Source organism: Primulina tabacum, chromosome 17 (assembly GCF_025594145.1).
Source record: "Primulina tabacum isolate GXHZ01 chromosome 17, ASM2559414v2, whole genome shotgun sequence".
NCBI classification, from domain to species: Eukaryota; Viridiplantae; Streptophyta; class Magnoliopsida; order Lamiales; family Gesneriaceae; genus Primulina; species Primulina tabacum.
In genome coordinates, this window is record NC_134566.1 from 30,973,399 (window position 1) to 30,985,370 (window position 11,972).

An 11,972-nucleotide genomic window follows, 5' to 3' on the forward strand; every position below is an offset into this window, starting at 1 on the left:
ACATAAAATACTATTTAATGTATAAACAAAATTGGATATGTGTTTATCAAGTCATATAATTGGTAGCATTTATATGCTTGAAATTCCACCATCGCATATAATACATACTTAATATATTACGATTTAGATTTTTATATAATTTTTTGTGAGTATTTTGGCTCTCGGACAATGGAATAATGTGCAACAACAAAAGGAGTAAGTCGAGGCAATGATTTATCATTTGTCTGCAAGACGAAATTGTCCGCATAACAGTATATTACATTGACAACAATCGTCTCTAAGATACAATGACTTCGAATCAAGAGAATGCAGCACAACAACTCTTGATAGCATCGAATTAAATATGCAGAACTTTTAAGCACAAATTAAACAAGAATGGAATACATTAAAGATGTGAGCAAAAAAATGTGAGCAAAGCAAATGAATGAATTATTTGTAATAGTCCACCAATTGTGTTGAAGGAACACGACCTTCTGGATACGAATGCAACTTTATGTGAAACACCAAGGGACACACTGGATCAAACGCAGCCTTCTGGACGGATCCACGAACACCACACGGCATCGGGCTTGGCCGGGTCGGCTGGGCTTGTGTTTCATCGAGACTCAGCCAATCAGCGTTTTTCTCCTTCTAAAAACTTATGGTGCCCCTTAACTCAAACTTGGAGTTAATAAGGAAAAATATTATTAGCACATTTTTCGATGTGAAACAACTATCACTGCATGTCATTCACTACTTATCATTTATCCAACATTTTTATTTATTAGCACGTATAATTTCTAGTAGTTATAATTTTTATTTATTAATCCATATCATTTATTCTAAATAATGATTTATATATTGTAAATAAAATTTTAAAAATAATTACTTAACATTAAAAAAAATGAATGAGCCGGCGGCTGAATCCACAAATAATAAGTGGAATTATTTGTAGCAAAATATAGGAAGGAATATCCTTTTCCCTTGTATACAGGTAGTGAAATTAATGTTTGGTTAGACGCTTCATTGCAATTAAATAATATACAAAAAACTTATACGACTCGATTCATGAAAAAATATTATTTTTTATTTTAAATATAAATCGAGATAATTAATATCACAAAATAGATTTACGATAACGTCTTATCATAAATTTAGTAAAATAAATAAAAAAAGAAGAGTACGAGGAGTGGGAAACTTTTGACATATCTGTTTAATCCGAAACCATAAATTTCACGTGTGGTAGCTGTTTTGAAAAACAGAGAGAGGCCTACCTCTGCATTAATTCATGGAAGCAAGCACGTGTTTTTCGCTCTGTATTTACAGTGGCTCTCATGCGGCCCCCTCACCTAACAATTATCCTCTCCTCTTTACATTCCTCACTCCGCGCAAACCCTACCAGCCTCTCGCCCTTCTCGATTTCTGCTTCCGTTTTTGGAATCTTCTTTTGTTGATTACTCCATGGAGATAGATTTCATGGGTCTGTATTCCAAAAAACCAGCTCCGAGTTACGACCCCGATGCGTTCGTGGATTCAGGTAATTATTAAAGTCCGATCTTTTTATCAGAATCCTTCTACGATTAATTAACTCATGTTATAATCTTCAGGCATCGGAAGTGGAGAACGTAATGTGTCCTTGTCTCTTTGTACCAGCTCTGCAATGGATGGAAAAACAGTGTTTCAAGATTTTCTCCGGGTTAGATTTCTTACTTTTATTGGGGAAAAAAATATGTTCAATTAATTAAATTATAGTTTCAGATATTACTTAGTTTATAGTTCTTTAGCCATATATGTATATATTTTAGTACACCACACATCCAGAAAAGGTAAAAACCTGCGCCTGTTTGGATGTCGGATTTGACCTTTTGGGGAAAAAAATTGTTCAATTAATTAAATTCTAGTTTCAGATATTACTTATTTTATAGTTCTTTAGCCATATATGTATGTATTTTAGTACACCACACATCCAGAAAAGGTCAAAACCTGCGCCTGTTTGGATGTCGGATTTGACCTGAATCCATGTGGCAATAATACCTTTTTTTCTATAATAATTTTATGCTCGTGCTTACTTTTCTTAATTTCGGTTTTTTTAAAATAATATTAAAAAAATGAAAATGATCAATGATGTTGCTGAAATGCGAGATGATAGTTGAGAGGTCGGATATTTATTTGGAGAGTTTGGATCGGACCTTCTAGAAACACAAACAAGAACGTTAGAAGGGAGCCGGAAGGTTGTTCCGGCGTAACCCCTCCGACGCTCAAGTCAGATAATAGAAAACTGAGAAAATAACGTGCGTAGAATGAGTGAATATATGAATGAATAAGCAATAAATTGAATCTCATATTTATAAGAGATGTATAAAGTTCTGATTTGGTAGGTCTAGATTCTCATAATCTTGGACAAAATTAGATTAAACCTTCGCAGGCTTTATCTCTGTGAGATTTATTTATGTGGGCTACTACCTGTTAATCTCTAAATAGGAGCTCTCCTAGGCAAGAGCCCATCTACAATCTGGAATATGCGGAAGCTCGGCCGAAACATTTCCGATCAACACGATACCATAAGCGGGGAGGTTGGCTCGGGTCACGATGGGAGGTCGGCCATCTCTCTCATATTGACGAGATAACGTACATACGAGAGGTCGGCTAAGATGACCTCCCACAAGCTTCATGTGAATAAGATGACCTCCAGACAGGCTCAAATCCGTCTGCCCACCAAGATTAGGCCGAACTGGGTCCAACCGACCTCCGGGGTATCAATCAAAATAGTGCAATTTGAAAAAAGTTATAAAACTAGTGTAATTGGGATAAAAACAGTGCAATCCGAAAAGTCTGTCGCTGATTTAGAATCCGCGACAGACTTTTGTCGATTTTTTTAAAATATTTTTCATTTTAATAATTGAAAAATGGTTTATAAGTAAAAAAAAATAGCTTGGACTTGAAATTATAATACCAACAATTATTATTAACATCATAATACCCCAATTGTTATTGCTATTATTATAAATATATTATTTAGCGCTATTTTTTAATTTATTAAATAAATACTGTTATTATTTAAACCACTTTAAAATAAATATCAATAATAAATACATCATTCATAGCCCTTATTTTTATTTGTATTACCTTATATTAATAAATAAATACTATTAATATTTGTCTACGCATGAATTTGAAATAAGCAAAACAACCAACTGAAGAATTAAAAAATCTATGAATAAGTTTTTTGTCATCAAAAACAAAATAAGAAAGAATTACGGATTCAATTTGGATGATACATCTATACATACAATAAATTTTTTATCAATTAATAATGTTGGAACCAAATAATTTTATTAATTTAGAGATGTATTAATTAACTGATTATTTTATATAGTATTTTTCGATTTGGCAAACATAAATTAATAAAATCATAAAAAATCATCGTGTTTCACAAATGTTTATATCGTATTCCTCGAATCGATATAAAAAATAAATTTTTTTGTAAAATATATTTATATTTATAAAAATAAGTAAATGATATTAATTGTTTTTAATAATTATAATATATTTAATATGTTATGATCTAACATTTACTAGTAGGCCAAAAAATGTAGTTGTTAGTCAAGTCGCAACTTTATTTTGTTATACTTGTGACAGAGCAAAGTATACCTATTTTGTATGCCAATGAGTCGGACTGTTAGGCTCATGATACCAGGTAGATGGATATCTATCTGTTGGTGTTGTCACATATCCTTTATATTGTTATACTTGTGGTAGAGCAAAGTGTACCTCCTTTGTATGCTAATGATCGGACTGTTAGGCTCATGATCCGGGTAGATGGATATCTATCCGTTTGAATTGTCACATATCCTTTATATATCAGTCTTGACAATTTCCCTACCGTTGACCTTGATCCCATAAGTTACAATATGTGGCCCGTTAAGATGTGACATCGGTATTTTGCAGTCCACTTAGCCAATCAGGTCAAGTGGCGTAACAGCTTGACGCACAAGAACTTCTCATGAAGTCATTCATCTTAACACTACTTTCATTAATGAATGCTTAACACAACATTTTAAGTTAAATTACAAGATTTAAATTTCAAGAAAAACAAATAACACAACAATATTTTACTAAATTCTCGCAGTTATTTTGTGTGTAAGAGAATTACAAATGTATGATATTGACTAGTCTATATATTTATATGAGGGTATTTCGAAAAAATATTAATTTATCGAAATTATAAATTTAACAGTGACCCAAGTTGGAGATGAGGAAAATAGTTGTTTGATATGTTATTCATTTATCAATATTAATTTATAAAAATTCTATACACGGAGACGCAGATCACAATAACTAATTTAATTAAGGGATGTTGTATTGACCGATTTTTTTAAAAATTATTTTAATTAAATTGGTTGGGCCATTTTTCCAGTCCGAACCATTTTTATTTATTTATCAATCATTTTATCATTTACACTGATTTTTTTTTATCTGAATCAGTAAATCATTTTGCCATTTACTAAAATAATAAATAATAAGGGATTGCATTATTTTTACAAATGCCCACAATGCTCTACTTTTATAAAATGTTTAATTTTTTAGTATTTTTTACAAAAAAAACCCAGAATCCGAAGCAGTGAACCTCAGATTCTGACTGCAACTTGATCGCATGCCAATACCGGCCAATAAACGATTAGCATGTTCGGTCCAATTCTTTTAAAATGCTATATTTTTATTTTTTTAATTGTATAATTTATTTTTCCTTTTTTCTCGGTGGAAAAAAAACAGAATATACAATTACGGAACTTGTGAATTAAAGTATTAGTATCAGATAGTAAGTAAGAAAATAGTTTCATAAAAGATTTTCACATAAAGTTATTTCTAATATGTATTTATTCAACTTATGTTTTTTTCCTCTCAAAATTAGTTTGATTTAACATGTTCAACATAAATATTTTGAATATCAGAAACTGATAAATAACTAGCCGACTAGGGTAGAGGTGATTTAATACGTATTAGTGGGTTTTTTAAAAAAAATCATACTATAGTATTTTTTTCCTTCCTTTTATCAAAATGTGGTATTTTGTAAAAATTCCTTAAATTATAGTAAAAAACAATTTATAGGATGCTAATCCGTCCGTGGCAGAGACAATAAGACATGGAAAGAAAAAGTTATTCTCTCCCGCTTCTGGTAAAGAGGACGGAGTGTATTTCACTCCCCCACCCAAACCCACCTGGTAAGGATGGGAGAGCGGGGCGTGGGTTTAAGTAATCATCTCACACATTATTTGGTGTGTATGATAAGGGGTGATTGATTTTTTAATCTTTTACTTATCATTTATTTGGTGTGCATGATTAAAATTGTGATAAGCCCGTTCAGTCCGCAATGTATGCATTATTATTCTCTTGTTGATGATTATATAATCTTTTGGGGGACAAAGGATGATGTTTGATTAATTTAAATTTTTCTTTGATATCCTAAAGTTTAAATAATTATAAATTCAACAAATTTAATAATATTTAAATATAATTTTTAATTTGACTAATATTATAAATAATTTAATTATTATTGATCATATTTTAATTATTATTATATTATTTTTAACCGTACTATTTAACCATTATTTATTATTCAAATTTTTAGTAATATTTTAATTATCACAATAAATACATATTTATGTTATTATCAAATTTTAATTATTTTCTATAATATTAATCGATTTTTTAGTTGTTTACGGATATTGAAATTAATGAAAATGTAATAATTAATATAATATTTTAATTTTATTTAATTTTCTAAATAAATTAATTCTAGAAATTTTATTATTTATTCAATCATTTTAATAATATATTACTTATTAATATATTTTGAGAACATTTTAGTAATCATAATATAATTAACAAAAATAATTAAGCAAGTTAAAATCATGTCAAATATCATATAATTTATCATAATGTGTTATTTATCCTTACTTTTTATTTTATAATCACTCTTATTATATATTATTTAATTATCATATCACACGAACCAAATGATGCTTCATTGTTTAAAAAATAAAAAACTATTCCCCTGCCCCTACAAAGGACGGGGGAGTGGAATTGTTTAAAAAATTAAAAATCCATTCTCTCGTCCCTGTACGAGGCCGAGGATATTTTTGATTAAATTTAAAATTTAATATAACTCAGAAAAGTTAAATTATTGAGCTATCAATGACAAATTTTGATTTGATATAACTCTGAAAAGATAAATTATTGATCGATCACATCCATTTTAAAGACTGTTTGATGTATCAAATATTAATTTATCATATCAACGAATCCCACAGAATTTTGTTTTTTTTGTTACCTGAATCACATACTTTTAGATAACGGTGACACGAAATTTAGGTTGAACATTTCAACCAAATATTTATATATAGTCAGATCATGTTTAACACGGAATTTTTAGTTCTGAAATTATATACATGTGGTAGAAAACACAACCATTCAGCAGAATAACTTTGCCACACATGTAGACTCATCAACATCGGTGACGGTAAAGCCATTAATATTTAGATTTCATACAAGCACAACATCTTGCAACGTTATTGTTGTCTCACCAACGCGAAGATAAAATACATGGATCTCCTGGAGCCATATTTCAATGAGAGACGTGATCAAATGATTATCATATTTAAGAAATTCACAACGAATAATGACATATAATCTCATATCATTTTCACGTGCAAAAACACGACAATGTATTACTTTATCTTCACATGATTTTGATATAATATTGTCGGATCGACACACTCTTAAAGTTTTATCCAAATTATTTGCTGCGATAACACTTGATATATGAGTTTTTTGTATATGTAAAACACTATCATCTATTAGTTCGACATTAAATTCCATCATGTAATCCATATAAAAATTAACTAGTAAATAATATATTAGTTTATATTATAACTTCTATTTAATTTGTATAAATGTAATAATTACAATTTTAAAATTTTAAAATAATTATGATAACATTAAAAATAAATTAATAATAATAATAATAACATTAATAAAAAGATCTAATAATTTATTTTTCAAAATTTACTACGTATACACTTAATTTTTAAAATAATATAATTAATGTAGGACCGAGCGTTTGCTGCTTTACCAAAAGCTATAGCTAGTAGTAATAGTGCAACTCAAATCTTTTAAACCGCACAGCAACTCAAGCACCACGATTCGATCGCTCTACCAAGTAGGGACAATTATTGCACCCAACAATCTCCCTCCCAATAATCGTACTCCATGCAATCAATGAGAATCGAACTCGTGACCTTGGCTCTGATACCAATTGTAGGACCAAAAGCTATAGTTAATAGTAATGATGCAACTCAAATCTTTTAATCCGCACAGCAGCTCAAACACCACGATTCAATCGCTCTACCAAATAGAGACAATTATTACACCCAACAATTAATATCCAAATTGATATTTCTTATATTAGTATAATGGAAAATAACAATAATACATACTATAATAAATAAATATTATATTAATGAGAAGATTATAAATTTTAATAGTATTATTTACGTAAAAGATAAATACAACAATAATTTTAACAATAATATCTTCATTAATTTAATATATTAATTTAAAACAAATAAAATACAACATATAAAATAAATATAAATTACAAGAAATATTTTTTCAAAAAAACAAATATATAACTATAAAAATAAAATAATAATTAATATACTATTAATGACGATATATGACATGCAGTAAATTTTGAAAAATAAATTACAGAGTATTTTTATAAATGCTATTATTAGTATTTATTTAATTTTTAACGTTATCATAACTATTTTTTATTTTTAAAATTGTAATAATTATTACATTTATACAAATTAAATAGAAGTTATAATATAAATTAATATATTTTTTATTTCTCACTAGTTGATTTTTATATGGAAAAACGGAATTTAATGTTAAACTAGTAGATGATAGTGTTTTACATAGATAAAAAACTCATATAACAAGTGTGATCAAATCAACTAATTTGGATAAAACTTTGAGAGTGCGCCGATCCCACAATATTATATAAAATCGTGTCCAGATAAAGTAATACATTGTCCTATTTTTGCATGTTATGAGATTCTATGTCATTATTTGTTGTGGATTTCTTAAATATGAAAATCATTTAATCGCAGTTCTTATTGAAAGATGGCTCCGGAGACCCTTACATTTCATCTTTGCATTGGTGTGACAGCAATAACATTGCAAGATGTTGTGTTTGTATGAAATCTAAATACTAATGACTTTACCGTCACTGGTGTCGATGAGCCTTTTAAGTCACATGTGTGGCAAGTTTATTGTGCTGAATGATTGTATTTTCTACCACATATAAATAATTTCAGAGCTAAAGATTTCGTGCTAAACACGATCTGTCCATATACGAATATTTTATTGAAATATCCAACGTAAATTTCGTGTAATCGATATCTAAAAGTACGTGATTCACATAGCGATTCACATAACAACAAAAAATAAATTATTTTACGAAATTTGCGGATTCAAAGATATGATAAAAATAATATTTTGATACATCAAACAATCTTTAAATTGGATGTGAGCGATCAATAATTTATCTTTTCAAATTTACATCAAATCAAAATTTATCTTTGATAGATCTGTCCATATATTATCCACCTTGTGCACAAATGAGAGAATGAATTTTTAATTTTTTAAACATTTCCGCTCCCCCGCCCTTTGTTGGGGGCGTGGGAGTGGAATAGTTAAACTCACTCCCACACTCCTCTGTCTCCTCCGTCCCCCACCTTTATAAGAGGCGAGGGAGAATAAGTTTTCTTTTCCTCGCAGCACCTATCAATTTATTTTTATTTTCGATTTTTTTAACTATAATTTAATAAACTTTTACAAAATATCACATTTTGATAAAAAATAAAGAAAAAATACTATATTCTGGTAAAAATAAGAATAAAAAAAACCCTTTAGTTTGAACTTTTAATGCAAATTTGAACCAAATCAAGTCTTTAAATTTTAATAAATAACAAACCAAACCAAAAAACTAGATAGTTGAAATAAAATAATGTTTTTGGAGAGAACGACGTGATCTGTTCCGACTTTCGATCTATACTTTTTCATGCAATTCATGTAATTAAAAAAAGAGACAAGATGGTTCAGAGGAACCAGTTGTTAGAATACACATCAAAATAGTGGTTGTTTTGGACGGTTTATTTCATCCTACCCATGCGGGCAATCTTATCCATGTGGGCATTGCCCCTATATAGGATGGATGACCAAGATTTGCTCATGCATATATAGGACCCACTTTTTTTTTTGAAATTGTATGTGTGACAAGATCTTACTCGTTGAAATGAAGTAAGGGTAGTGCTCACATAGGTAGCGAAAAAAAATTTTGAATTTGAACTTTTGGCAAACGGTTAAAAAATTCATATACCCAATGAATTTTGCTTATATTATTAACTTGGTTGATCACAGAAGAAGATACCGAAGTCTCCTGCAGAAAATATGACTTCTATACGGAATTCGGCTGGTAAGTACGACTGGGAAAATGCTCAACTAGGAGAACGATCTTGCCCATCTCTTACCGGGAAACCAATAAACAGTCACTCAGGTTTTCGATATAATCGCAACGACATATCATCGATCTCAAGGTGATTAAATTTCGCGAGTTCTCGAACTTTCAATCATGTAAGGTGTATTTTCTTAGGTAGATGTTGTATATTTTGATCGAACTGACTACAAACGGCTACGTCGAATATTACCGCTATTTGGATATAAATCAAACTAATTACAAAAATAAATAAAAATCGTACAATCGTGCAACACATGCGTCAGTGCATTAGTAGGTTTATGAAATGATGTGTATCAAGGTACATTTTCATGATACTTTGTTTTTTCATGATATTATTATGTAAAAGTAATTGAATAATTTGTTTATAATTTTTAGGAACACGCTTGAGCGCACACTGTCACTCCTAGCTTCATCAACCGTATTCTGTCCCACCGCTGCACCCAATCTGTTTCCTGCACAAAAGGTCACCCTCCTTATTTTTTATTTTTTTTATTGAAGCGTTGTATTAAATAATCCTCATTTTTTTTTTGTTTTCTTTCACGATCAATGCATAATTAACAGGCTGATAGAAAAATGTATGCTACCGGCGATGCATCTTTCGACGATACCGGAAAGTCCAAACATGGTATGAAGGCACTACTTCTTATCCAGTGTTGATAGTGCACTAAAAAGTTGACTTGTTGATCTCCCTCCCCCAATTAAGTTGTAATAATAAAAAAAGGTTGACTTGTTGATCAAAGAAATCGAAAACTACTTTATAATGTATTGATTTATTTTATTTACCATGTTTATGTCTTAAAATAGGTTATGCTCCAACAGTGGCTATGGCCAGGAAAGCAACGTTGGCCAGATTCCTTGAGAAGCGGTCACACCGGTAAATCTTGATTGATTTCTTCGTTTTCTAAAAACACGATAACTTCAAAATTTTTACGGAGGATTGTGATGTAAAATGGAGAAGAAAATAGATGTTTTTGTTTTAAGAAAACTATGAGCTTCAAGGACATCATGTCTACCGCTTAGTAGGTAAAGTAAGCCTACTCTCACCAGGGAGGTTCAAATGGTTACAACTGACACATACTTATCCTGCTATTGAATGTTATTTGTTTGATATTCGTATAGGAGACAGATGGATAATCTGGACTGGTGCGAGTGAAAATCGTGGTTTGAATGCTAATAAGCACCCGGAGAGGGTGAATTTGTTTTAAAAATTAGTTTTTATCTCTGCAACAGTAGTTGAAATGAATTTGTGATATTTACTGCATAGAGCATGCAACGGTACTGATCTCTACCGTTCAGAATTCCGCTCCAGCGATTTGAGCGGCTAAGGAGAATCAACTATTTCGTTTTAGGTACTTCTTAACAATTGGATGCAGGTTCTACAGCTGATCAAAACATGGTGCTACCATTCGAACGGCTAGCTCTACTATTTGACTTAGCTCTTCCGATCCATCCAAGTGCTAGACTTGATGTTAGAGTGTTGTATCTAATATTTACGTATATGCATGCAAAGTTTTTTCTATTAGTTTACTTTAATGTTTCATTTCAAGTAAGCACCAAAAGTTTAGTGTAATTTGAAGTTAATTTCGAACAAAAAACACTCCGGTTTCCATAAGGTTACTCCATCTAATTATATGGCAACGTTTTTATGCAGATTGAACCAACGAATAAAATCCCATCTAATGGGAAGGTCACTGAATTGGTCTGAAGCCTGCGAAACCACCTTTACAAAACGCAACAAGAAGATATTAAAAAGCAGCATGCATGCAGTATGAGGCCTTGATGTGAAAACTTAAGGTAAAATCCACTCCAGCACACTCCAAGAGACCGCTATATTCTTGATTTATATCTTATGTTACACGTTTAAACAACCAAAAACGTCAAATGAAATTGCCGGAGAGTACTGTATAAAGAACACAAATATCGTGTTCCACCCGCCGATCTTTGCGTGGGAATTTTATCGCTAAATTGCAGTTTGGAGATGTAAATCGATCTTCATGATTCTTGTCTGGTAAACATTTACATTATTTCTTAAGAGAGACACCTAAAGCATCTATCTCGTGTTTCTTAGATTCGATTGTGTATTAGTGTAGAATTGTGATGGTGCACGGTGCACCCAATCGTCGGTATTTGTTTTGGCCGCGTGGGCTCCAGATATTTTCCGATGAACCCTACATGCTCAAAAAGTTTTCTAGTCATTAAATCTACTTTCGGGAAAATGAGAACTTTAACCATTGCGGCCATCAACCTAAAGGAAGCAAGAACTCAATCATATTTTATAATCTAATAATCTTGGGCATCATTAACCTAACCACATCAGGAAGAATAAAGATCACTTATTATTGTTGATTTTATTAACGATTTACCTTTCCTTTAATCTAGGATTTCAACGAGCCGATTTTCTTTTTCCAGA

General features: G+C 30.6%; 1 protein-coding gene across 2 annotated transcripts; it reads left to right on the forward strand.

Moving 5' to 3' along the window:
* The first annotated feature begins 1,230 nt into the window (after positions 1-1,230).
* Positions 1,231-11,613, forward strand: LOC142531570 (uncharacterized). Of its 2 annotated transcripts, none has more exons than XM_075637754.1 (7): positions 1,231-1,516; positions 1,587-1,675; positions 9,466-9,641; positions 9,938-10,028; positions 10,127-10,187; positions 10,367-10,436; positions 11,214-11,613. In XM_075637754.1, exons 1-7 carry the CDS (start codon positions 1,441-1,443, stop codon positions 11,332-11,334), a joined length of 684 nt encoding a protein of 227 aa, XP_075493869.1. In that variant the 5' UTR covers positions 1,231-1,440; the 3' UTR covers positions 11,335-11,613. The 2 variants fall into 2 exon arrangements, with proteins under 2 accessions (XP_075493869.1, XP_075493867.1); XM_075637752.1 differs by having other exon boundaries at positions 1,235-1,516; positions 9,938-10,025; positions 10,124-10,187.
* Positions 11,614-11,972: the final 359 nt, after the last annotated feature.